The 26,595-nt window shown below is 52.1% G+C and overlaps 2 protein-coding genes and 2 non-coding genes across 9 annotated transcripts; 3 read left to right on the forward strand and 1 right to left on the reverse strand.

The window, feature by feature from the left end:
• Positions 1-4,429: 4,429 nt before the first annotated feature.
• Positions 4,430-11,156, forward strand: RACK1 (receptor for activated C kinase 1). The gene is made up of 8 exons (XM_050794597.1): positions 4,430-4,936; positions 6,267-6,438; positions 6,915-7,062; positions 8,547-8,642; positions 8,968-9,078; positions 9,869-10,009; positions 10,374-10,484; positions 11,040-11,156. The coding sequence occupies exons 1-8, from the start codon at positions 4,600-4,602 to the stop codon at positions 11,103-11,105; spliced, it is 1,182 nt and encodes a 393-aa protein (XP_050650554.1). The 5' UTR covers positions 4,430-4,599; the 3' UTR covers positions 11,106-11,156.
• On the forward strand, positions 5,224-5,291 carry LOC126957772 (small nucleolar RNA SNORD95). The gene has a single exon (XR_007726940.1). It is a non-coding gene; the product is annotated as a small nucleolar RNA SNORD95 (small nucleolar RNA).
• LOC126957745 (small nucleolar RNA SNORD96 family) lies at positions 6,721-6,799 on the forward strand. The gene has a single exon (XR_007726916.1). It is a non-coding gene; the product is annotated as a small nucleolar RNA SNORD96 family (small nucleolar RNA).
• A 1,215-nt stretch (positions 11,157-12,371) lies between the features above and the next one.
• On the reverse strand, positions 12,372-26,419 carry TRIM41 (tripartite motif containing 41). Of its 6 annotated transcripts, none has more exons than XM_050794563.1 (8): positions 24,478-26,419; positions 17,283-17,378; positions 15,264-15,494; positions 14,726-14,748; positions 14,399-14,526; positions 13,809-13,984; positions 13,161-13,224; positions 12,372-12,804 (listed from the first exon to the last, which is right to left on the reverse strand). In XM_050794563.1, exons 1-8 carry the CDS (start codon positions 25,576-25,578, stop codon positions 12,779-12,781), a joined length of 1,845 nt encoding a protein of 614 aa, XP_050650520.1. In that variant the 5' UTR covers positions 25,579-26,419; the 3' UTR covers positions 12,372-12,778. The 6 variants fall into 6 exon arrangements, 5 of the variants coding, with proteins under 5 accessions (XP_050650520.1, XP_050650518.1, XP_050650519.1 ...); XM_050794561.1 differs by having other exon boundaries at positions 13,077-13,224; XM_050794562.1 differs by having other exon boundaries at positions 13,803-13,984.
• Between the last annotated feature and the right edge of the window lie 176 nt (positions 26,420-26,595).

A 26,595-nucleotide genomic window follows, 5' to 3' on the forward strand; every position in this document is an offset into this window, starting at 1 on the left:
CCTCCTGAAGTGCTGGGATTACAGGTGTGAGCCACCGTGCCCGACGGAGATCAGACTCTTAAAGAAACTACTCTAGGCTTCAGGACAAAATCCAGATCCCTTAGCAGCAAGGCCTTCTAGACTAGGGCTCCTTGGCCCTCAGGGGTTTCACTCCGTAACAGTCCCTAACCTCTGCACCTACACTGATCCCTCTGCCTGGAACACCCTTCCTTTAACTACTTGACCTTTACTTTTCAACCCATGAGGCTGGCCACCAAAATTAGAATCTTCCACAGGCCAAACCCTCTACTGGGTGGTGAGAATGCAACACTTAGCAGAAACAGAGCAGTCCTTGTGAGGAGACCCCTGAGGGGTAAGAAGGACCAGTATACACTACACCACCGCTATGAAAGCATGAAACACACCTGATCTAGAACTGAGGGTCCCAGAGGCTTCCCTGAACAGGCAACCTAAGCTGAGACCCCAAGGAAGCTTGGATTGAACTGAGAGGGTTGGGGAGGGATGTGATGGGCCTTCCAGGCAGAACAATGTGTGTTCTGTGTGGGAGAGAACTAATGAGTTTGGAGGAAGAGGGGAGGGCCTGTGTGGCCACAAAACACAAGAGTATGGGACATGCCAGAGGAAGCCACACTGATTTTGCAGGGAGACAGTAAAGATTTTGGTCATCATCTTAAAGTACGTGGGAAAGCCTCCTGCCCAGAGTTTTGGCTGGCAGTCAGTAGGCCCTCCGGTCCTGGCCACGCACCTTTCCCTCAGCCTCACCTCAGCATTCAAGGGAAAACCTGCCACCCTGCAAGCCCTCCAGGGTCTGGAATGCTGGCAGGAGGGGACAGATGCCTCTGCTCCTGGAGAAAAGGGCCTCTGGCAGGGAAGCCTGAGGGGTTCGTTCCAACTGTACAGGTCCTGTGGACTACTCTCAGAAAAGGAATGGTGAGATGGACTTTCATAGAAGAGCCTCTCCAATTTCTCCTTGGGACTTTTTTGTTGTTGTTGTTGTTTGAGACAAGAGTCTCCCTCTGTCGCCCAGGCTGGAATGCGGTGGCGCGATCTCCGCTCACTGCAAGCTCCGCCTCCCGGGTTCACGCCATTCTCCTGCCTCAGCCTCCCGAGTAGCTGGGACTACAGGCGCCGCCTCCACGCCCGGCTAATTTTTTTTTGTATTTTTAGTAGAGACGGGGTTTCACCGTGTTAGCCAGGATGGTCTCGATCTCCTGATCTCGTGATCCTCCCGCCTCGTCCTCCCAAAGTGCTGGGATTACAGGCCTGAGCCACCGCGCCCGGCCTCTCCTTGGGACTCTTACCTTGTGTGGAATGAAAGTGGTGCCTCTGGGGTCCCAGACACGGGGGAAAGGAGGCAGCCCAGGGGCTTGGAGAAGTGGTGAGACCCAGAGGAACGGTGGACCCAGTCAGGAAGGGTCCTGCCAACAGGGCCTGGGCCAGCCTCGGGGTCTTCCCAAAAAGGCAGGTGGGGGCCTCCAGCAAGCTTCCCACCTCTGTGAGGCTAGAGAAGAGGCGCCCTGGATGAGAAGGCAGAGGCCGGCAGGCCCGGCGGGCGCAGGCACAGGGAGACTTCTGGTGGGATGAGCTTGACTGACTCAGCCTCCTCCAGCGGCTGCAGGACGTCCCCCCGCTAGAAGGGGCCGGGCTCCCTTTGCTGACCCAGAGTCAACCCAGCGATTCCTCCTGGAGAGACGGGGGCCCCGGCCCCGGCCCAGAGTGCATGCCTATGCCGGGAGCTGGGCGAGGACCGGGCACAGCCACAGCTGGGTGCCCAACGGGAAAGGCGGCCGTTCCCCCTCAAGCTACACCTGAAGGGGCCCCCAGGGTCGAGGCCACGTCTCCTTCGGCTCAGGGCTGAACTTCAGTGACCACCGTGGCCTGCGGGCATCCCCTGGGAGGGACGGAGGGGGTAGGAGGAAAACTCCGAAGGGAAAGGCCGAATCCTGCAGGGTCTGGTCGTCGGAAAGCCGCCTCCCTCTCCTCGGGCTGGCATCGCCATCGGGGTCCACACGGGCTCTAAGACAAAACCCCAATTTCCCCCAAGGCCCCATAGGAGGGGCGCTGCCACAGTCGCCTATTTTTAGTGCAAGAGAACCCGGCCGGGAGAGGCCGGCAGGAGCCCGGAGCATTCCCGAGGTCTCGGCCCAGGTCTCGCGAGGCAGGGAAAGAGGGCAGCCCTGGGGCGGAGCGGGAAAGGGGGCGGGGCAGGGTGGGGTTGGGCGTGGCAACCGCCCGCTTCCGGGAGAGGGACCCGCGGCGCGGGAAGGTCTTTTCCTTGGGCGTGGGTCGGGGACCTGCAGCGAGGTTCGTGTTAAACCTGGACTCCCTGTGGAACGTTCAAGAAAAAGAGAACCGAATGAGGTTTCTCGAAAGGAAAAAAGAATGTGACAGTGTAATCTAGTGCTACTCCTCGGCGTTTTAGGGCCCCAACCCGGGAACCCCTCGCACCGCGAATCTCACTCAGTCCACAGCGGGAGGCGGGTGTGGTCGTTGACCTATTTGCGCCCGAGGGCTCAGGGAGGCGCTGGCGTGACCCGAGTCGGGGGCAGCAAGCTGGTTAGCGGGTGGGTGAAGGCAGGGGTCTTCCACGACCACCACAGAAACAAAACACCTGGGTCGGGATTGCGTCTTGTATTGGAAAAGCGAAAGAACAGTCAGCTGGGGGTGCCAAGAAGGCAGGTGATGTACAAACCTGGAGCCTTAGGATGGTCCACAGGCTGCGGAGGAGCACAGCCAGGACAGCGTTCCGCGGGGCCCGACAGAGACTGCGGCGGAAGGCAGGGGAATCTGCCATGGACCAGTTGAGCAAGCTGTTTCAGGGAGGGATCCAGGCCTCTGCACACCTGGGCGTGTACAGCCTGCGGCAGCTCTGCCACCGTCCCTCGCCCGTCTTCTGCCTTTACGCAGGCTTTCTAGCAGACATTGCCAAGGTTCTTCTCCAGGCCTTCAAGGCCGTAGGTTAACTGCGCCCTCCATTTCACTGCTCTGTCCTCAGCCCCTCCACACTCCAGCTCAGTACGTTGGCACTAACTCTTCCCTCCGATTGAAACATTCTTCCCCTACACGACGTCCCTCCACGGAACATTATTCTCCCATATACCCACAGTGCTCTCTCCGTGTATCTGCTCCAATGTTCTCCCCTCTTCGCATACCGCCGGAAGTAAGCTGCAAATAAACCAGAGTCCCCCGTCTGTCTTGTTCACAGCTTTGTCCCCAAAACCTAAAATAAGGCTTGGTACCCAAGAGGTGCTCACTAAGTTTCACAACATTTACTCTGCCAGACGTTGTTCAGGGCGCTTAATTTGCTTCTTTACTTTCCACACCATGTAATGTAGATACTAATGTTATTTCCAATCTCATTTCACAGATGAGAAACAAAAGTTGATAGATGTCACAAATAGAAATGTGACATCTTTATTTTGCATAGATGTTGGTGGCTGCTATCATCCTGATATGTCCCCCTGTTTAAAACTACTTGAAGGGACACGGTGCCCAATAGTGTCTCTTATAGTCAGATGTGAGAGAATGAGAGTCATTACTTGTTTAAATTCCTGAGGTAGAGTGGAAGGCAGAAGGACAGCTAGGTATCCGTGTTCCACCGCTTCCCTGTCTGGGCACGTCCTTCAGGGTGCAACTGGACCCCCAGACGCCTGGGCTTTTGTGTGCAGTGACTGGGCCCAGAGAGAGCTTTCCAGTGGATGTCCCCAGAAGTCAGAACTTTAAGGTCCTCCTTTGGGCGTTTCCGTTTCTGCGAGAGCTTCCCGTGTTCTGACCTAGGCAGGAATGGATTGGCAGTCTAGCAACACACAGGGCAATTTTCACCTTATTATTTTATTGTATGTATGTATGTATGTATTTGAGTCGGAGTTTCGCTCTACTGCCCAGGCTGGAGTGCAGTGGCGGGATCTCGATTCACTGCAACTTCCGCCTCCCAGGTTCAAGGGATTCTCCTGCCTCAGCCTCCCGAGTAGCTGGGATTACAGGCACCCGCCACCACACCTGGCTAATTTTATTTATTTATTTATTTATTGGAAAGAGGTTGCATCATGTTGGCCAGGCTAGTCTCGAACTCCTGACCTCAAGTGATCCACCCCCTCGGCCTCCCAAAGTGGAAGGATTACAGGCACGAGCCACTGCGCCCGGCAAAAAGAGACCAATTTTTAGTACATCCAGAGTAACCCTCTCCTGCCTTAGTCCAGCCTGGACTAAGTCCTTCCGGAGTTGGTGTGCATCAGAACAAAAACCTCTTGAGGGAGGTCCCGCGGAAGCACAGTTTTAAAGTTTATTTTTAAAATTTTAATGCCATACTTTTTTAAATTGCCCATCGTTACCCACGATAGTGAACTGAAAATTAAGCTCTCCTGTGGTTGCCCCGTCAACCCTCCCCGCACCAAGTGGAACAGGGGGAGCTCGAGCTACGCCACATAGGGGCGGGGAAGCCGCCAGGGAGTCCTCATGGGAATGTGCCGTACACTTCACCTCTTTCGCTTCTCGCTCTACATCATCCCTGAGAAGCCTTTTTAAACACTTGAATGTGCTTGTTTCAGAATGTATTTGTAAAGCGCTGTCAGATTATGTTGTACGGAAGTGGGGACTGTGATGCCGTGCAATTTCCCTTTGCCTTTTGCATTACATGGCGCCGCCATCTTGAGCAGAAGTGTATCATGGGGCTCGCCATTTTACTTGGTCGAGTGGGTATTTCCGGTTCCGGAAGAGGGCTTCTCTCTTTCACTGCAAGGCGGCGGCGGTAGCGGCTGTGTTGCTCGTTTCTCTGAGCCATCCGGTGCCATCCTCGTCGCTGCAGCGACACACGCGCTCGCCGCCGCCATGACTGAGCAGATGACCCTTCGTGGCACCCTCAAGGGCCACAACGGCTGGGTAACCCAGATCGCTACTACCCCGCAGTTCCCGGACATGATCCTGTCCGCCTCTCGAGGTACGGACTAAGGTAGATTTCAGGACCCGAGATTGCAGGGCTGGGGGATTCCGCGTGGTTCGGGCAGGCCGGTGGCGCGCGCGCTGTCGGGGACTGACAAACTTCTCTGCCTCACTGTGATTTGGGGCGTGCGGACGCGAGCCTAGGCCTCAGCCCGGGCGAACCACATTGCAGATGAGGACCTAGACGTAGAGCGGCTCGTGGCTGTTAGGGTTGGAGAGTTGGAAAGTTTTAAAACATCTTCTGCCTTCCCCTTCGTAGTGTGGTCGGGGGCCTACGGGCCGGGCGGGGCGGTGATGACCCCAACATGCCATCTGAGTGTCGGTGCTGAGATCCAGAGGCTGTTTCTGAGCTGCCGCCCGGCCCAAGGCTCGTGGGAGGCGGGTGGACTCCAGAGGACCTCGTGGCTCAAGTCTCGTCCTACCTTTTCTGCCCCTGGGTCTCCCCTCCCCGTCCCTATCCCTGTGTGCCTGACTGCGTCTGGACACTTGTTGTGCTTCCCCTTTGCTCCTACACTGTTAAGAATTGTGTGACTCTTGAATCATGTCTGGCTGTTAATCGTAAAATTGTTGAGTGGGACAGGTTTCAGTAAAAGCATCCGATCCTGTAGCGCCTAAAGTGGCTTTTCCAGCATTCATTATAACATTTCTGTCGGCCCTCAGAGGGAGGCATGGGAGGCCCCAGCTACTCTACAGCCACGAACTGCTGTGCATTCGGTTGCAGAGAAGATACGTGGTGGCTGTTGAGTTCGTCTGAGTTTCAGGAAAGGGTGTCTGTAATTTCTGGCACCTAAATTAAGTTCTCAGGATACAGACCGGGCACGGTGGCTCACGGCTATAATCCCAGCACTTTGGGAGGCAGAGGCGGGCGGATCACCTTAGGTCAGGAGTTCGAAACTAGCCTGGCCAATGGTGAAACCCCATCTCTAGTTTAAAAAAAAAAAAAAAGTTAGCCAGGCGTGCTGGGGGCGGCCTGTAATTCCAGCTACTAGGGAGGCTGAGGCAGGAGAATTGCTTGAACACGGGAGGTGGAGGTTGCAGTGAGCCGAGATCATGCCATTGCACTCCAGCCTGGGTGACAGAGTGAGACTCCATCTCAAAAAAAAAAAATAGTTATCACGGTACAGTTTAGCTCTGCGTGCGTTTTTAGTCTGGAATAGAGCCACTCAGTCCTGGCCTGTAACTGCTCTTGTAGTCTGTTGTTCCATCCCTCCTTAAGCATCCTTAGTTGTTAACCCACTCATGACCTTGACACTTAGTGAATTATCCAGTGTGTTAACAAACTGGCTGCGGGTTCCTCACTGGTTTTTCTTCTGTTTTGCCGCTTTTAGATAAGACCATCATCATGTGGAAACTGACCAGGGATGAGACCAACTATGGAATTCCACAGCGTGCTCTGCGGGGTCACTCCCACTTTGTTAGTGATGTGGTTATCTCCTCAGATGGCCAGTTTGCCCTCTCAGGCTCCTGGGATGGAACCCTGCGCCTCTGGGATCTCACAACGCAAGTAGCTGCTCACTTAGCTCTGGGGCCTTGGGAAAAAATCTGGGCAGAAATGTGGTGGATGCACTTGGCTGGTTTCCCAGGGGAGATCCAGTCCATTTGGGAACTGGAAAGCAGACTGCACCTACAGAAGATGTTTGGCCTCCCTCGCTTTGAATTAGTTACTCAGGATTGCTGAGGAGTGTGGTTGAACATTTCTACCAGGTGCGACAGTTTTGAGTAGGCAGCAGTTTGAACATGTTTTACCTTGAAAGCTGAGGTGATTGGCAGGTGGAATTAGAGGGTCCTGGTGATGACAGATGACATTGTCAGCCAATCCCCATGTGGGAGTGAGGACATGTCCTGCAATTCTGAAGGGATTCTCTGTCATATATGTGTGAGTAATGCAATGAGACAGAGACAAGGCCCAGGAATCAGTCTGACCCTTGAATGAGAATGTTTGTTAAGTCTGAGAATGACAAAGTCCTCCCTCTTAGGGGCACCACCACGAGGCGATTTGTGGGCCATACCAAGGATGTGCTGAGTGTGGCCTTCTCCTCTGACAACCGGCAAATTGTCTCTGGATCTCGAGATAAAACCATCAAGCTATGGAATACCCTGGGTGTGTGCAAATACACTGTCCAGGTAAAGTGAGGCCATGGTCAGAGAGCACATCTCCAAGGATCTCTCCCACTCTCTTAACCTTTACTTTTTTTTTTTTTTTTTTTTATTTTGAGACAGTCTCACTCTGTCGCCCAGGCTGAAGTGCAGTGGCGCTGTGTCAGCTCACTGCAACCTCCGCCTCCCAGGCTCAGGTGATTCTGGTGCCTCAGTCTCCACAGTAGCTGATGCTACAGGTGCGCACCACCAGGGTGGTCTCGAACTGAGCTTAGGCAGTCTGCCCGCCTCAGCCTCCCAAAGTGCTGGGATTACAGGCGTGAGCCACCATGGCCTGCATATCTTTACCCTTTTTTTTTTTTTTTTTTTTTTTTTTTTAAAGACAGTTTTGCTCATTGCCCAGGCTGGGGTGCAATGGCGTGACCGCAGCTGACCACAACCTCCGCCTCCCGAGTTCAAGCAATTCTACCTGAGCTTCCCAAGTAGCTGGGATTACAGGCATGCGCCACCACGCCTGGTTTTGTATTTTTAGTAGAGATGGGGTTTCTCCATGTTGGTCAGGCTGGTCTCGAACTCCCACCGTCAGGTGATCTGCCCGCCTCAGCCTCCCAAAGTGCTGGGATTACGGGCGTGAGCCACCGTGCCCGGCTCTCTGCCTTTTTAAAGTCTTGGCTGGGCTCATGCTCTGGTAGGCCAAGGTGGGAGGATTGCTTGAGGACAGGAGAGCAGCCTGGCCAACACAGTGAGACCCCATCCATAAAAATTTTTATTTATTTTGAGATGGAGTCTCACCCTGTTGCCCAGGCTGGAGTGCAGTGTGCGATCTTGGCCCACTGCAACCTCCGCCTCCCAGGTTCATGCCATTCTCTTGCCTCAGCTTCTCGAGTAGCTGGGACTACAGCATGCCCAGCTAATTTTTTTGTATTTTTAGTGGAGACGAGGATTCACCGTGTTAGCCAGGTGGTCTTGATCTCCTCACCTCGTGATCCGCCCACCTTGGCCTCCTAAAGTGCTGGGGTTACAGGCATGAGCCACCACACCTGGCCCTTTTTTGAGATAAAGTTTCACTCGTTCATTGCGCTGGCTGGAGTGCAATGGCACAATCGTGGCTCACTGTAAACTTCGCTTCCTGCGTTTAAGCAATGCTCCTGCCTGAGCCTTCCATGTAGCTGGGATTACAGGCACCCACCACCACACCCGGTGAATTTTTGTGTTTTTGGTAGAGACGGTTTCACCATGTTGGCCAAGCTGATGTCAAACTCCTGACCTCAGGTGATCCACTCACCTCGCCCTCCCCAAGTGCTGGGATTACAGGCGTGAGCCACTGCGTCCAACCCCCGTCTCTAAATTTAAAAAGAAATTCTTATCTGGAATCTAAAGGGATTCTGTTGAGCTTAAAGGTTTGGGTTCTGGGTTTTTGAAAGGTGCTGCCAGCCATCATCTGGCTGGGGGGGTTCTAGCATTTCATGGGATAGGACTGTTTCCCCTTATTTCCTTTTCATCCTCTGTAGGATGAGAGCCACTCAGAGTGGGTGTCTTGTGTCCGCTTCTCGCCTAACAGCAGCAACCCTATCATCGTCTCCTGCGGCTGGGACAAGCTGGTCAAGGTGAGCTTCAAGCCAAGGCAGGGGCTTTACCAGTCAGGGTGTGCTGTGCTCCCAGGTGGTCATACGCTCCAACTCCTGTGGAAAGCTTTACAGATTCTCAGTTGACTCTTTCTCTTGTCACATGGTTTGAAGTAGCTAATTGATGTCCCTTGTAAGTGAGCACACTGCATTGGATGTGTGTTACAATCTAAGGTTAAGTGGCCAGGACATGTTACTGAATGATAAATGGCTACTGTAGCCAGGAATGCCAAGCCCTTTTTTGTTGGACCTGACCCTGGCTGATCCAGAGCCAGGATATTCACCTGTCAACTTCACATCTATGCAGGTATGGAACCTGGCTAACTGCAAGCTGAAGACCAACCACATTGGCCACACGGGCTATCTGAACACGGTGACTGTCTCTCCAGATGGATCCCTCTGTGCTTCTGGAGGCAAGGTATTTGGGGACCAGGAGTCTCCTGCTCAGTGGAAGACCAGCATCATGGAAGGAGCACTTAGCCAGCGTCTCTAACATAAAACGGCAAACATTAGTCAGGATGGTTTCAGGAGGATAATGAGATAATGGCAATCTGAGAATGTTTCCAAAGATTACTTTCAGCACATGACAGTTAAGGCATACTGTCGGGAAGAAAACGATTATTTTCTATAAGGTTGGGTTTATTTTGAGACGGAGTCTCACTCAGCCGCCAAAGCTGGAGTGCAGTGGCATGATCTCAGCTCACCGCAACCATCTCCCTGGTTCAAGCAATTGTCCTGTCTCAGCCTCCCTAGTAGCTGGGATTATAGGCACCCACCATCATGCCTGGGTAATTTTTGTATTTTAGTAGAGACAGTTTCACCATGTTGGCCAGGCAGGGCTTGAACTCCTGACCTCAGGTGATCCACTGGCCTCAGCTTCCCAAAGTGCTGGGATTACAGGAGTAAGCCACAGCGCCCGGCCTAAAGTTGGTTCCTCGAAGCAATTGATGAGATTGAGATCCTGCTTTTCAGAAACGATTAGAGTGATTTATGTAAGTTGGGAGGGGTTTTTTGATAGGGTTGGTAAGGTCTTAACCTTAAAGGCAAGGCATACAGAGATCAATGTTGGTACTTGAGTCATTAGCTTTCAAAGAAGCCTGAGGTAATGGAGGAAAGGTAAGAATTGATTCTGACAGAATCTTGAGATGGGCAGGATTAACATCTGGAAGAAGTCACTGTGTCCTGATTTACCTTACCTGTCTGTCCAGGATGGCCAGGCCATGTTATGGGATCTCAACGAAGGCAAACACCTTTACACGCTAGATGGTGGGGACATCATCAACGCCCTGTGCTTCAGCCCTAACCGCTACTGGCTGTGTGCTGCCACAGGCCCCAGCATCAAGATCTGGGTGAGTGTGGGTTACAGTGGACTGGGTACCTGGCTGCCCTCTGAGCTTTGACAATGTTTTGGTTACAATATATGCCATCTGACTCCCACCTGGTAGCTAAGCCTATTCAACCTCCACATAATTGACATTTTGGTCTGGGTAACTCTGTTGTGGTGTGCTGTCCTGTACATTTTAGGATGTGTAGCAGCATTTCCAGCTTCTAGATGTCGGTAGCAAACCATCCTTCCACTAGTGGCAACTAAAAATGCATCTAGGCATTGATACATGTATCCTAGGAAGCAGAATCATCCCTTTATAACTTGAGAATCTTGAGGAGGGGACTCTCATTGCTAAGTCTTAAGGTTGCTTTTGCCCTGTTCCCCAGGATTTAGAGGGAAAGATCATTGTAGACGAACTGAAGCAAGAAGTTATCAGTACCAGCAGCAAGGCAGAACCACCGCAGTGTACCTCCCTGGCCTGGTCTGCCGATGGCCAGGTAAGTGGTCTGTGTCCTCTCAGGTGACTCGGCTTCCAATTATTTTTCTCCCTCATTCTGTTAGTACATTTAGTCTGTCAGACACAAGAGCAGTGTCTTTGGCATAAAGTGAAATGACAAGCCAGGTTGATGAGAGGATGCCCTAGTTTGCCATGCCAGTGAATGTGTTTCTGCATCAGAGGGAAGACTGATGTGGAGCCCAGTGGCTATCAGCCTTCAGTTAATACCTTAATTCATTTGACCTGTTTTCAAATGTCTAGATCCTTATCACCAGCTGTTTCTTCCTCAAGGAATACATAACCACCACTTAAAATCTGGCTGTTAAAATGGGAGGGGTTTCTTCTGCCCAGTATGGTGGCACATGTCTACTGGAGGCTGAGGTGGGAGGATCTCGTGAACTGCAGGGTCTCAAGGCTGCAGTGAGCCAGGATCATGCCCCTGCACTCCAGCCTAGACAGTGGAGCAAGACCATCTCAAAGAAAGCCACTTGTGCTGAATCTAGTGACTGCAGAATTTACGCCAGCCTGACCTATCCCTGTCATTTCTCCCCTGCAGACTCTGTTTGCTGGCTACACAGACAACCTGGTACGAGTATGGCAGGTGACCATCGGCACGCGCTAGAAGTTTATGGCAGAGCTTTACAAATTAAAGAAGAAAAAACTGGCTTTTCTGGCTTTTAGAAGGTTTTTTTTTCTTACATGCATAAAAGCTCCATCCTATCTACATTGCTTACACATTAAGTTTGCACTAGCAAACTGGATGCAAGCTGTGGACTAAGTAAACAAGGCCTTGAGGGGGAAGGAGAGCTGTCAGTCTAAGTTCTCAGGATTGGGGGAGCATCAAGTGGATGTTTGTTAGAAGTCACATAGCAGTTTCCCTGAACTTAAACCCCATCAGCGTCCTACATACCAGGTGCAGATCATCAGGACCTACCTTCAACCTGGGGAACCTTCTTGAGGGAAAGGACTGATTATTTCAAAGTGGTTGCAGTCAATTTTTAGGAAAAGCAGACTCCGCAGGTCCAACTGCTGGCACATAAGAACGGAACAAAGATGAATCCTCATTCCTCTAAAGGTTTGAACATAATTCAGAAAATTTAAACTTCATGTTAGCAGTCTACATGGTCTTTGAGGCAAGTCAAGGGTATTTAATTCTGCAAAGCAGTTCTCACCAGAAGAACTTAACTCACAACTAGCATTCCTCAGAGGTTGAAAGTTTTGGGGTGGTCGGTCTGGAAGCATTCATAAACATAACCATAAAGTTGGCCCTACTAAACATTTCAACTGCTAGTATAACCTGTCACTCAATGCCCCCCCCCCACACACACAGTTACTTATGAGGTTAGATGCCTTGTGAAAAGCCAGAACTGAGCCATTAAACTACAATTACACTTACCAATAGAAACTTCAGTACAGGGATGGAATGGTTCAAAATTCGGCTTGAGACCCCACTGCCCTTGCAGTTTTCTGTGATGACTAAGCAACTACAGCATATTGAAGGCCCATATGCACCCACTTTCTACTCCCCTCAATGGTGATGAGGCATTCCTGGCTTCAGTGCATGTATATATGGAAATAGTGTTCCTAGGACCTGGGCTTGTGAACTGTGAGTATAGAGATTCTTAGGGGAACCTCAGTCCTACAGCTTCAAAGTAATGGTAGGAAGCGGCAAACATCTCTAAGTGGACTGAAGAGTTTGTAAATTAGGTAAGAGATTAAAATGGGGAGCAGGATCTATATATCCCTGTTGAAATAGGAGCCTGCCTGACAACAGTTGCAAAACATGCCTTTAACTGCAACTAACCAGTTCTGTTGCATGGCTTCTCAATGCAGGGGTTGGAAAGGAAATCCTGAGTTAAACCCTCACCTAAAGGAACGACCTCACAAGAGAAGCAAATAAACATTTTATTTCCACAGCACACCTTCCCTTTTCCCAAAGAACATGAGTTCACCTCAGCCATCAAAGCAGAGGGCAAAAGCTGTTATGTGACAAGGCAAGGGGTTACTAGAAAAATAGATTATACCCAAGGCTCTCCTCTTGGGGACCCAAACCCGTCCCCAGGCTCCCCCTCAGGGCTTGCCAAATGGAACGAAAGGCATGGAAAGGGGCTGGGAGAAAAGCCAGCTCCACTGAACAAGGGAAAGGAGCCTGGCAGTGAACAGACCTGGGAGGGGTGAGGGTGGGATGAGCTTTGCTCCTCAGTTGAGTGCTGGAAAGGGGACGGGGGAAGAAATAATTTATTGGGCGATGTAATGGTGCGTGGTTTCAATCATGGCGACCATTCCAGATCTCTCTCAAGTGAAGCTAAATTCTGGCCGGTCTATGGAGGTAGAAATTGAGGATGGAAGGAAAGTTTAGAATCCCTCCTCCCCCAGAGAATAGACATTTATTACCCAGCTCTACCCTCTGGCCCAGCCTGCCTCCCCAAATGGCTTCCAAATCCCTCAGCTAAAATTTGCATCAGAAGATGGAATTGGAATGGGGATGTTGTCTTGCCCAAACCCTCCAGCCTCAGAACTGACAGAGGCTGAAGAGCAGGGGTGGGGAAAAGGAAGTTAAGGAATGAAATTACAATTTCCCCTCATCCCCTACTCAAATTCCGGTCCCAGGGCTGGGCTAGGCAGACTGGGAGAGAAGACCAGGCAGCTGTTCTCATTATCAGGGACCCATGCAGACCTGCTGGACAGACATAGGAGGTGAGAGAAGGCCGGGCTGGAGGCCAGGAGGGTTCTTTAGGCTCCTAGAGGGAGAAGCAGGGGCCTGGGGTCAAGGGGGAGTGGGAAGCAACACAGTGACAAACAGTGGGAAGAGCCTTTGAGCCCCTCAAACTTACGGGCCACCCTCCACCACCCGCCCCCCAAGTGCTGACCAGAGGGGCCCCCGCGGGTGGCAGGATAATCAAGGGCAGAGCTTGATGCGGGTGCCCTTGGAGAGCACCCGGAAGAAAGGAAAGACACGCTCGCCCAGGAAGGCAGCCGAGAAGGTGTGCACGTGGGCCAGAGTCTCTGCGTTGTAGAAGCCCAGGCGCCCCGCTTCATAGTCCAGGTACACGCCAAAGCGCCGTGGCTTCTCACTGGGGCTCAGCAGCGTCTGTTCTGTCGAGCTCTGGGCCTGGTAGCGTTTGCCGTTGGTGCCCACGCACCACACCTCCCGCTGGAGCAGAGGCTGCTGGGGCAGGTGGAGCCGGCGGCGGCGATGGTGGTGGCGTGAGGAGCTGGCATCCCCGCTGCCCACGGAGGAACCCCCAGGGCCCACCTTTTCCTTATGATGGGTGGATTCACGGGCAGCGCCCACCGCCCAGCCCCGCCGCCCGCCCACCTCTACCTCCCAGTAGTGCCGGCCAGAGCGGAAGCCCTGGGCCCCCAGTACGCAGCAGTCGGCCGAGAAGCGCTTGGGATGGTCAGCAACCTCCTGCCGCCGCTCTGCCAGGCGGACCCCCCGGCGGTCAGGGGACAGCATCAGGGCCGGGTGAGCCGTGTCAGGGTCCAGCGTCAGGTCCACTTGGGAGGAGGGAGGACAAATACGCCAGGGCTGGAACGGCTGTTCCCCTGTCAGCAGCCAACTCCACAGACTGGGCCTTTCCTGCCCGCTTCCTCCCTGAATTCAGCTCCCCACACCATCCCAGAGGCCAGCCTCAGCTTCCTACAGGCTCCCTCTCTCTCCTCTTGTTCCTCAGACACCTGACAGGTCTTCCCCCAGCCTGGCTCTTCTTGCCACTCTACCCCACCCCCACCCTCCAGGCCTGCCTGGACTAGGACTACCTGTTAATGGCTTGAAACCTCAACCTGAGTGGCTGCCTGTATCCTGCTCCATCTCAACCCCTACACTTTCCCTGGGACCCAACTTCCCTCAGGACCCAGTCTCAGGTCTGTGAAGGGAAAGGCAAAGGAAGGTCGTGGAGGTGACCTCCCTACCTCTCGCAGCCTGACAGAACATCCGGCTCATTTTCCTCACGATGGCATCTGTCAGGAAGTCATGGCTATGGGGTTGGCACGGGTCAGGGGACCAGACCTCTGGGGGCTGCAGCTGTACCTCTTCACACCTGGAGGAAGGGGACCGGGCAGGGGGTGGGACCATGATATTCCCAGAGGGAAGAGCAAAAGCTGAGGGGAAGGAGAGGAGGGTCCAGGAGATGGAAACTCAGGTCCTGGGGAAGGAAGGAGAGGAGAGGGATACCCAAGAGAAGCAGGGACGGGAACCAGATGCCACTGGGTCACAAAGGGCAAAGAGCGGGAACACACCTATTGAAAGTCTCCTTGATGTCCTGGGAATAAGAGAAACAAAAAGAGGGAGAGGGAGAAAGAGAGAAAGAGAGGTCAGCTGCACAGGGACAGCTTTCCCGATCTCCAGTCAGAGACTGAGCCTAAGCAGGAAGGGAGAGGCAGCTCGCTCACGGCCCTCAGTGAACACACATCCACTTCAACCACCCCATGCCTCGCCATGCCTAACTCGCCTCTCCTGCTGTGAGCCCACCAATCCTGTCATTTCCACAATATGACTTGCTCACCTTTTTCAGGATGTCACTGTCAAAAAGCCTTTCCTCAACTGTCATTTAAACCTCTCCTACAACCGAATCTTCATGCTTTTCGCTGGTATAATCGTCACACATACCACATTCGACATTAACTGTTTCCAGCTTTAAAACATGTTTTTGGTCTTCAGGTTCAATCATTGTGGGTTCCTCCCAGTGAGAAGAGGCAGCTCTGGACAGGTGTTTGGTAAGCACTGCCTGACAGCCAACACGGAGTGCTGGGGGAACAGGGAGGGGACATTGCTCACCTGGAGCAGCCGGAGACCCCCCTGCTGGCTCCGCTCCTGGGCCTCGGCCAGCAGGCGGCTGAGCTGGGCAGCCTGCTCTGCAAGGCGACTGGCCGCGGCTCCCGCACGCCCCAGCTGGGCTTCATGCATCTCTCGGAGACGCCGTTCCAGCCCTGCCTGCTCTTCAGCCAGAAACCGTGTCAGCCGCCCAAACTCGGAGGCCACCGCTGCCAGCTCTGACTTCATCTGGCTCTGGAATGGTGCAAAGGGGATGACAGATACCACCTCAACACACAGGAAGATAACCTCCAGTTTTGCAACTACCACTTCTCAACGCAAGGCAAAGGAGCCCTATACTCCCCAAGTCCAAGAAAGTCCTGGAAAGAGGCTCATCTCCTACCGGCCTTACTTCTCAGCCTTACCAGACACCACCCCTTGCACCCAGCACAGTGGCCCCAAATTCACTAACCTCTGCCTGGAACACTCCTCTCCACCTGGTCTACATACCTGGACTCATCCTTCAGGTCCAACCTTAAATATTCCAAAAGAAGCCTTCCCTCCTCTCCAGATCTAAATCAGGACCATCCCCACAAATTCCCTGTATCTCTCTGTGGCACATACGATACTGAAATGCTGTGTTTAAATGACGTATCTTTTAACATCTTTCCCCCACTGTACCATAAGCTCCGGCTGGCAGGGACTAGGAATGTCTGTTTGCCACAGTGTCCTCGGACCTTGACATAGCGCCAACCAGAAGAGGCACTTGGTAAAAATTTTTTGAAATGAATAAATAATACAAGAATCAAGACATAAAGTTAGGGTCCCGAAACCATTAAACACAGTGACCTTAAGAAAGTCACCCAAAAGCCCTAGATCAGAACTCTTAAAAACTCTTTCTGTAAAGGTCCAGATAGTAAATATTTTTATGTTTTGTGGGCTAAGAGGCAACAACCAAGGATATTATGTAGGTACTTGATATCCTGTAACATAAAAAGCTCCTGCCCATTCCCACCCTATTTCCCAGGGATGGGCCATCCTGGGTGGTGGGCACAGTTTTCACACAGTTACCATCAGCTGGAGACGCTGTGAGTAACAGGCCAGAGGAGGGTCCTAACTGACCAGATGCGGGAGGGAAACAGCCGCCACAGTCAGTTTTGCTCTACCCTAGGGGCACACAGATCCTGTTACCTCCATACCCAGGAGAGCCCAAAAGTATCACCTTGGGCAGCTGGCCAGAGGCAGGATGACTTCCTACTCCCAAAGAGACTTTACCATTCAGTGCCTAGCAGTTGCCAACAGCAGAGTCCCTAATGTTTAGGTGGCGGTGACCATGGGCCCTGGGTAGTGGCTGGGAAGGGAGGAGGGAAGAGGGACAGAAGGGGAGCTCCTGGCTTGGTGTATGAAGCTCACAGTGCCAGCCCATCCCAGCAGGGCCTGCTGGGGTTATGAAAACAGGTCAGAGGTGGGGAATGGAAAAAATACCTTAAAAGACTCCTTGGAGATGGGCAAGCAATAATGAAAATGGGGGGCGGGGGCTGAGAAAACACTGGACTGGGAAATATTAGGTCTCTGCAGTGCTAACATACACTAGATCCTGCCCCAGCTTAAACACACTGGCCCCCTCACAGGACAGAGGAAGTGTCCTAGGACAGTGTCCGCCTCATGCTCAGGGCTGCTCTGCCCACTGCCTGCATGGATCCTGGGGCCAGCAGCTTCTCTGATGGCTGCTATGTGGGTTTTGCTTTGCCCCCTTCAGGCTCTGGTGTTTGGGTACAAAGCCTGTTCTGCAGCCTTGGGCCAGGCACCTAGGCCCTCCAATCCAGGCCTCAGTTTCCACTCCATTTTGGAACCAGGAATGAACATGCCTCCTGATTCTCTAAGGCCCCCCTCTCCTCAGCACCTAGGGAAAGCATCTAGCCCTCTCCCGGGCCTTGGCTGTCCCTCCTCAGGGGACCGAGTCACCACCTGTGAGAGTGGGGAGCCTCACCGTCCTTGCCTCGACCATGGTAACCATCAGCCCTGTCGAGGACATTCACCCACCTTCAGTTCCGTCATTCGCCTCTCCTCCTTGGCTTTCATCTTCTGCACAGCCTCCAGGTGCTTCCTCAGCGGCTCCACGTGCCCCTGCAGTTTGGCCTGAGGAAACAGAAAAAGAAAAGTGGGGGCTGGTAGAGGCACCTGCCCTTCAGAACCTACCTCTGCAATCCTCCCTACAGCAAGATGGGTCAAAGCCTTATCCCTACCCCCAAAAATGGCTGTCAAATGAGTATTATACTCCTTCCTCCACTTTCTTCTTTCAGATGATGACAAAAGCCTCCAATCCCTCTGTGCACGTTTACAGAAGCCCATTTTTTTTTTCTTTTTTTTTTTTGGAGACAGAGTCTCACTCTGTCGCTCAGGCTGGGGTACAGTGGCACGATCTTGGCTCACTGCAACCTCCACCTCCCGGATTCAAGCGATTCTCCTGCCTCAGCCTTCCCAGTAGCTGGTACTACAGGTGCCCGCCACCACGCCTGGCTCATTCTTTTTTTTTTTTTTTTTTGAGACAGAGTCTCGCTCTGTCGCCCAGGCTGGAGTGCAGTGGCCGGATCTCCGCTCACTGCAAGCTCCGCCTCCCAGGTTTACGCCATTCTCCTGCCTCAGCCTCCCGAGTAGCTGGGACTACAGGCGCCCGCCACCTCGCCCGGCTAGTTTTTTGTATTTTTTAGTAGAGACGGGGTTTCACAGGGTTACCCAGGATGGTCTCGATCTCCTGACCTTGTGATCCGCCCGTCTCGGCCTCCCAAAGTGCTGGGATTACAGGCTTGAGCCACCGCGCCCGGCCTCATTCTTTTATTTTTAGTAGAGACGGGGTTTCACCTCACCGTGTTAGCCAGTATGGTCTCAATCTCCTGACCTCGTGATCTGCCCACCTTGGCCTCCCAAAGTGCTGAGATTACAGGGATGAACCACTGCGCCCGGCCAGCCCTGCATGTATTCTCTAAAGGTAGGAGCCTCAAGACCAGAGAGCCCCCACACTCACACCTGAGGGGGAAGTGGCTTGAGCCCCGCACCACAGTCTTTCCATGAGTGCTCTTGCCTTTGGTCCCTCTCCCCTCCACAGGCAATCTTCCCCAGATCTCTAAATACTTTTCTGATGACTTTGTGCCTACGCTAAAACCCTTCCATGGGTCACCACCACTTCCAAAACATTGACCCCACACTTCTAGCCTCACCTCTACACTCAACGCCTTCCACACAGACGCTTAAGAGGTTTGACCACATAACATTACTTGCCATTTCCTGAGTATAATTCCATGCTGTTCCCTCTGTCTGGGAGTGCCTTTCTCCACTTGGCCCAAGGTATTCTTCCCTTAAAACAGCTCCCTGAAAACGGCCCCGATCCTCCCCACCCCCAACTTCCTCTGTGATCCCAAGAAATATCTAATACATTACTTCCCAGGGCACCAATAATTGACAAGTGTGCCTCCTCCAGGACACTGTGGAGTCCCTGCCCACACTTTACTTATTTCAACTTCTTTGCTTCTTTCTCCTCATCTGCTTTCTCTCCTGCTCAACCACTTGCTAAACGGGAAACAAAACCAAAACCCCTCCTCCAAAGGTTGTAACCGTTACAGCCAATAGGCACATGAGCCCTGTGTTTCTACAATTTGTAGCCAAATATTTTTCTTTAAAGGGCTGTTAGCCCAGAATGAGTAGAATAAGCCCTACCTATTTGCTGTTTCCTTTTTTATGTCTTCTTCTAGCCTTTCTGTCTCCTTTTCTTTGAGAGATAATATAGGGTAGGAGGCCTCAAGCCTAGACTCCAATCAGGACCAGAGTGAAGTGAAGTGACCTCAGGCAAGCCATGCTTTCGGTTTCCTCAGCTTCAAAGAAGAAGAGAATGGACCTCATGGACAGCACACTAGTGCAGTGCCTGGCATGTAGCGAAAGATCAGTAAATGTGATCTAATATTTGCTCCCTATACCTTAAGCTGCCAGTGACATCCTGATGATGACCTGAACTAAAGAGTTTACCAAGCCAGAGTGCAAATGGCAGTTGTTGCACAGGACAAGTGGTTGTAGACAAAATTAGTCATAATGGAATTATAGTCAACACATGAAAATAGCATGAACTACACAAAATTCGGCCTTCTGATATAACTTTCTACTTTTCTACAGTAGTCTATAATTTCTCCATTAATTCAGAATTTGTAATGCTTAAATTTACCATTTAGTGTTTTTTTTTTTTTTTTTTTTTTTTTTTTTTTGAGGCGGAGTCTCGCTCTGTCGCCCAGGCTGGAGTGCAGTGGCGCCATCTCGGCTCATTGCAAGCTCCACCTCCCGGGTTCCGGCCATTCTCCTGCCTCAGCCTCCCGAGTAGCTGGGACTACAGGCGCCGCCACCACGCCCGGCTAATTTTTTGTATTTTTAGTAGAGACGGGGTTTCACTGTGTTAGCCAGGATGGTCTCGATCTCCTGACCTCGTGATCCGCCCGTCTCGGCCTCCCAAAGTGCTGGGATTACAGGCTTGAGCCACCGCGCCCGGCCTTAGTGTTTTTCTTATTTATTTATTTTTGAGACAGAGTCTTGCTCTGTCGCCTAGACTGGAGTGCAGCGGCGCCATCTCGGCTCACTGCAACATCTACCTCCTGGGTTCAAGCGATTCTCCTGCCTCAGCCTCCCAAGTAGCTGAGATTAAAGGCGCCCGCCACCACGCCTGGCTAATTTTTGTATTTTTAGTAGAGACGGGGTTTCACCACGTTGGCCAGGCTAGTCTTGAACTCCTGGCCTCAAGTGATCTGCCTGCCTCAGCCTCCCAGAGTGCTGGGACTACAGGTGTGAGCCACTGTGCCTGGCTCCTAAATTGCTGACCAAAACAAAAATTAGTAAGCACAAATTCAAATAGAGTACTATTTCAGATATATTTTTTTTTTTTTTTTGAGACAGAGTCTCACTGTGTTGCCCAGGCTGGAATGCAGTAGCACAGTCTTGGCTCACTGCAACCTCTGCCTCCCAGGTTCAAGCAATTCTCTTGCCCCAGCCTCCTGAGTAGCTGCGATTACAGGCGCCCGCCACCATGCCGGCTAATTTTGTATTTTTAGTAGAGACGGAATTTCACTATGTTGGCTGGGCTGGTCTTGAACCCCTGACTTCAAGTGATCCACCTGCCTGGGCCTCCCAAAGTGCTAGGACTACAGGCGTGAGCCACCACACCCAGCCAGTTATAAGAGAAATTTTCAAAACTTTTTTTTTTTTTTTTTTTGAGACGGAGTCTCGCTCTGTCACCCAGGCTGGAGTGAAGCGGTGTGATCTCGGCTCACTGCAAGCTCCGCCTCCCGGGTTCACACCATTCTCCTGCCTCAGCCTCCCGAGTAGCTGGGACTACAGGCGCCCACCACCACGCCCAGCTAATTTTTGTATTTTTAGTAGAGACGGGGTTTCACCATGTTAGCCAGGATGGTCTCGATCTCTTGACCTCATGATCTGCCTGCCTTGGCCTCCCAAAGTGCTGGGATTACAGGCATGAGCCACCGCGCCCGGCCAATTTTCAAAACATTTAACTGTCGGCCAGACGGTTATGAGTAGGTACTGTATGTACCTACTCATCACTTAATGTCAGATTAAATATGTGTATACAGCCTCCCATATTCCAGAGCCCAGTAAACACATCAAGAAAAGAAATCCCAGCACTTTGAGGGGCCAAAATGGGAAGACTGCTTGAGGCCAGTAGTTTAAGACCAGCCTGAGCAACACAACAAGACCCTGTCTCTACAAAAAAAAAAAAAAAACCCAGCTGGGCATGATGGCACACACACCTCCAGTCCCAGCTACTACTCAGGATCACCTGAGCCCAGAAGGTCAAGGATGCAGTGAGCTATGATTGTGCCACTGCATTCTAGCCTGGCTAGAGAGAGAGACCCTGTCTAAAAACAAAACAAAACAAACATGTAACTGTTCAGGAACCATACTTACATATCATTGTGTGTTATTACCTATTCAATGAAAAAAATTTTACAAAACAACATTATGCCAAGCTACTGTTGGTTACTGCATGTACATATCTGAAAAGAATAAATGACCCACTTGTGGCCAGGTGCAGTGGCTCACGCCGGTAATCCCAGCACTTTGGGAGGCCAGGGCAGGCAGATCACGAGGTCAGGAGATCGAGACCATCCTGGCTAACACGGTGAAACCCCGTCTCTACTAAAAATACAAAAAAGGTAGCCGGGTGTGGTGGTGGGCACCTGTGGTCCCAGCTACTCGGGAGGCTGAGGCAGGAGAATGGTGTGAACCCGGGAGGCGGAGCTTACAGTGAGCCAAGATCATGCCACTGCACTCCAGCCTGGGCAACAGAGCAAGACTCCATCTCAAAAAAAATAAAATAAAATAAAGAAAAAATGACCCACTTGTAAAATAGCCTATTAAGTCAGAAAGCGAATCACTCAAATTAGTTCTATACAATAAAACTATGTATTTACATTTACTCATCACTAAACGTCAGATTAAGTATGTGTATATGGCCTCCCAAATTGCAGAACCCAGTAAACGGATCAAGAAAAGAGAGTATGGCCAGACGCAGTGGCTCATGCCTGCAATCCCAGCACTTTGGGAGGCCAAGGCAGGCAGATCACCTGAGGTCAGAAGTTCAAGATCAGTCTGATCAACATGGAGAAACCCCTTCTTTTTTTTTTTTTTTTTTTTTTTTTTTTTTGAGACGGAGTCTTGCTCTGCCGCCCAGGCTGGGGTGCAGTGGCCGGATCTCAGCTCACTGCAAGCTCCGCCTCCCAGGTTTACGCCATTCTCCTGCCTCAGCCTCCCGAGTAGCTGGGACTACAGGCGCCCGCCACCTCACCCGGCTACTTTTTTTTGTATTTTTTAGTAGAGACGGGGTTTCACCGTGTTAGCCAGGATGGTCTCGATCTCCTGACCTCGTGATCCGCCCGTCTCGGCCTCCCAAAGTGCTGGGATTACAGGCTTGAGCCACTGCGCCCGGCCCGAGAAACCCCTTCTCTACTAAAAATACAAAAACTTAGCCAGTGTGGTGGCACATGCCTGTAATCCCAGCTACTCGGGAGGCTGAGGCAGGAGAATCGCTTGAACCCAGGAGGCAGAGGTTGTGGTGAGCCAAGATCGTGCCATTGCACTCCAGCCTGGGCAACAAGAGCGGAACTCTGTCTCAAAAAATAAATAAATAAAAGAAAAAGCAAAGAGATTATGACTTTTTTTAATTCCTCACCTACTTCAGGACCTAATATGGGATTTTCAGGCAGCTGGCATTGAACAGATTTGGCCAATGCAAATTAAAATCCAGTTTCAGAAGCTCTTTGGAGCAGTCCTACAGGGGGAGGTGAAAGAGAAGGGGTGGAATGTCCATGGATAGTCTGGCCGGGGTTCCTGGTCAGAAAGTGACCACACATGATATGATGACTATGGTTAATTAGGAACTGAGAAGATAAAAAGAAAGGACAACAGGAGCTCACAATCTCTGCTAAAAATGTAGGGCCGAATAGCTAGGCAACGTTACCAACGCAGTGGTCCCCATGCTAGACTGGGCTTTTTAAAGATTTTCTCCTACTCACTGATTCACAAACTCTAGTGGAAGGACCCACTGTATTTTTCAAAACCTTCCCTAGTATTCCAACAATCAGGCAGGTGAAACAATCATCGTGTAGCCAGGCATGGTGGCTCATGTCTGTAATCCCAGCACTTTGGGAGGCCAAGGCGGGTGGATCACCTGCAGTCAGGAAATTCAGACCAGCCTGGCCAACATGGCGAAACCCAATCTCTACTAAAAATACAAAAATCAGCCGGGTATGGTGGCACCTGTAATCCCAGATACTCAGGAGGTTGAAGCAGGAGAATTACTTGAACCCGGGAGGTGAAGGTTGCAGTGAGCCGAGATCATGCTACTGCACTTCACCCTGGGCAACACAGTGAGACTCTGTCTCAAAAAATTAAAAAAAAAAAAAAATCACTCCGTAGAAGCAATAGTTACTTGTGATGAAGTAATGTAGGTTTGTCTAGCTGTACCACTCAGGGCTGAGAAGTCCTACACACATTACTCTAAAATTGGGGTAACAAAAACAGTACCTAAATGAAGTTATGGCAGGAAATCAGGTGTGAAAACATGAGTCATAAAACAAACAAGCTCTGAGCAGACCACACAGAGGCTACCCTCTCCTCCTCCTGGTCCCACTGCTCCAAACCCATCCAGGCCTTCACTAAGTAGTGCTATTTGTGCTGGCTGCCTTGCAGACAAATCTCCTTTACCTATGTCCAAAGGAAAGTCAAAATGAGAAGTAGGGGCAAGATATTTGTCAAACTAGAATCAGACTCCAAGAAAGTCACATCAGAAAAGTCAAACAACAGACATCCAAATGGTGGTGGCGTTGTTACTATACACCAGGGGAAGGGTCAGCAAATAACTAAGTCAATTATTACTGAAGCTCTGTGGTCCTCTGTATGGTACTTAAAGCCTCTGACTCTCTTTCCCAATCTATAAAATGGGAATGGAAAACATATCAAACTCACAGTGTTGTTTGGGTTTTAAAGAGACAGTCCATGAAAATTGCCTAGTACAGTGCCTGGTATACAAATGTCCAGAGAATATTAACTATCAATCCTGGATAAATTAAAGTTCAAAGACACACAGAGACAAACAAGATTTGACAGTGCGACTTGCAGAGCCAGGTCTTCTGACTGAAAAGCTCTTTTCTAGTCAGTACATAAGAGTGACACAGAGCCAACAAAAGTCCTTGAAGGCAGAACCAAACCACATCGTGGTGGGTGGGGAACCCACTGGGAGGCAAGGGCAGGGCATTTGGGTCTGACACTGACACTAGCGGTTATCTCTGTGTTCCTGCTTCTGAGCCTTTCCTTGTCCTTTGAAGCCCCCAGTTCTTTCCATCTCTAGGTGTCTCCGTCAAGGACAGACTTAAGACTCACCAGAAAGCAAGCCAGACTGCTGGTAAAGTTCTAGAGACCTGATCTGGCATCACCGGCTTTGCTCTATTGGCTTTGAGGAAGCCATCAAAGCAAATGAAGACTGGTCGTCTTCACTGCATCTGCTCTGCGTACAGAATCCTTCTCATTCTAACCCACCTTGCTGGCAGTAAGTGCTTAGACAAGCAAACTCAGCTCATCAATACCATGAGGTTCTTTGATGGGCGAAGAGATGTTTCCTTTCCTCAGCTCCCCTTACTTCCTCTACGCCCCCGACTAAACTCCCATCTTCTCTCGGTACTTCTCTCACCTTGTACTCCTGCACCACCTCCTCCAATGGCACCACGCTGTGCTGTTTGTGGCTCCTGGATTCTCGGCACACCACACAGATGGCCTCTTCGTCTACCTCGCAGAAGAGCTTCAGGGCTTCTTGGTGTTTGGGACAGATGCCCTGATCACTCACACGGCTCCCTCGACCAGGGGTTGGGTGCATCTGCCGAATCACCTGGACCATATTGGCCAGCTGCAGGTTGGGGCGGAAGCTCCGCCGAGGAAAGCTCTTTCGGCACTGGGGGCATGTGAAGCACCTCCGAGGGGCTGGAGGCGGGGGCAGTGGGGTGACGGGGTCTAGATCCTCTTCCTCATCCTCCTCCAGCACTTCCTCCTCGTCCTCCTCATCCTCCCCCCTCAGGTCCTCCTCCATGTCCCCCAGGTAGTAGTCCAGGTCTTCTTCTTCGTCCTCCTCCTCCCACACATAGTCCATGTTGTCCCAGCTGGACCTGCTCATGCCACTGGTCCAGAACACACCCTCTTCTTCCTCCTCGACCTCCTCCTCCATGTCACCCTCGTAGTCTTCATCCCGCATGGGGGTGTCCCACCCCGCGCCAGCCCCCACAGCCTCCACTTCCTCCTCCTCTCCGTCCTCCTCCTCCTCCTCCCGATCTAACTCATCTCTGTCCTCCTCATCCTCCCCACCCCACAACTGGGTTACACAAACTCGGCAGAAGTTGTGCCCGCAGCCGATGGACACGGGGTCCGTGAAGTAATCGAGGCAGATGGCGCACACCGCCTCCTCCTGAAGGGTCTGCACAGGGTTGGGTGTCATGGCAACGGCAGCCATCTTAGTGTCCAGCCAGCCAGTGTAGAGGTGCGGTGGGGGGGCGAGGGGCGGGGGTCTTCCCCACCGACGCCCTGGCGACCCGGCTCCACCCCCAGCCCTGCCCCTCCACACCTCGCCCCAAGGGCAGCCAGAGAGATGTCCTCCCGCCAACCCACCCCGCCACACAGTGTTCCCTACTCCCAAACGACAACCGCGTCTCTGCGAGGGGAGGGGACAGTGCTGGGCACCACCGCCAAGTCCCTCAGGTGGCTCTGAGTGCAAATCTGCCCCTATGCTCCTTGGACTCCTCATAAACCCCCGCCCCTCCTCACTTCCTGGCCCCGCCCCTAGCTTCCGGCCTCCTTCCCAATACTTCCGGCGTCTACACACCACCTAAGCTCTCGACTTCCCTCCGCTGTCGTGCTACTCCCCTTTTTCCCCCGCGGGGCCCCAAGGCGACAGGAAATGGCAAGGAGACGCTCTAGCCCGCACTACAGAACAGGGCGGTAGGGCTAGGACGGTGGAGGCCCACGTCTCTGTGGTGCGGGACCGCGGCGAACGCAGAAAGAACAGAGGAACCGCCTACCCCCATCCCCCGCCGCTGGGGAGAAACTTCGGGGGGTGGGGGGAGCGCTTGGTGGCCGTCTGCTTTCGGTGCTATGACCGCATCGGCCAGGCGCCATCCTACCCTCCCGACACAGCCGACTGCAGCCGGTACGCCGCACCGCCAATGCCGGAAGCGAGGGGGTGGGTCCGCGGAGCGCCCTGAAGTACTTCCGGCCCTTCTAGGCAGAAGACTTTGTTGTGGAGGACTCAGAGGGTCGTACGGCTCGGACCGGGGGCGGGGCCTGAGAAAGCGCTTGGCCGATCGGGCCGCAGACGCCCAACCCTTCCCCAACTGTAGTCGGCGTTCCGCATCCAAGGTGGAAACTGCCAACCGGACACAGTCTCATGGTTTAGATGAACTTCCCTAACTGCCCAGCAGTAAAGAAGTGGTGACGAATCATTACATCTACATTCGCACAGCATCTCCGCAAAAATAGATGCTTTGTGCAGTAGAAATAATACTTGGTACTTAAATAGCTCTTTAAAATTTATTTTTATAGAGATTTGATGTCGATACATAATAAAAAACAAATAAATGTTGTTTGATGCGAGGAAAATGACGAGGCAATGATTTATGTACAGAATCTCCAGTGAGTGCCAGACACGGCGTGACGCCAGGGCTGGGCCTGCAGGACCTACTTACCCTGCTCTCGGAGAGGCGGCTCGCGGGAAAACTCCAGGGGGACGTCGTGCTTCCTAGAGGGGTCTGGTCAGGCCTCTGAG

The sequence above is a fragment of the Macaca thibetana genome, chromosome 6, assembly GCF_024542745.1.
Source record: "Macaca thibetana thibetana isolate TM-01 chromosome 6, ASM2454274v1, whole genome shotgun sequence".
Classification (NCBI taxonomy): Eukaryota; Metazoa; Chordata; class Mammalia; order Primates; family Cercopithecidae; genus Macaca; species Macaca thibetana.

What these genes read in the sequence shown, in the direction of transcription:
- TRIM41 (XM_050794558.1), bottom strand. Translation starts at nt 25,578, where the DNA reads ATGAGGAGTCCAAGGAGCATAGGGGCAGATTTGCACTCAGAGCCACCT. An exon ending in GGGGTCTCCGGCTGCTCCAG is followed by an intron (nt 14,749 to 15,263) that starts GTGAGCAATGTC and finishes TCTTATTCCCAG; the next exon opens with GACATCAAGGAGACTTTCAA. An exon ending in ATCAAGGAGACTTTCAATAG is followed by an intron (nt 14,527 to 14,725) that starts GTGTGTTCCCGC and finishes CCCTTCCTCCAG; the next exon opens with GTGTGAAGAGGTACAGCTGC.
- RACK1 (XM_050794597.1), top strand. Translation starts at nt 4,600, where the DNA reads ATGCCGTGCAATTTCCCTTTGCCTTTTGCATTACATGGCGCCGCCATC. An exon ending in TGTGCAAATACACTGTCCAG is followed by an intron (nt 7,063 to 8,546) that starts GTAAAGTGAGGC and finishes CATCCTCTGTAG; the next exon opens with GATGAGAGCCACTCAGAGTG. An exon ending in TCTGTGCTTCTGGAGGCAAG is followed by an intron (nt 9,079 to 9,868) that starts GTATTTGGGGAC and finishes CTGTCTGTCCAG; the next exon opens with GATGGCCAGGCCATGTTATG.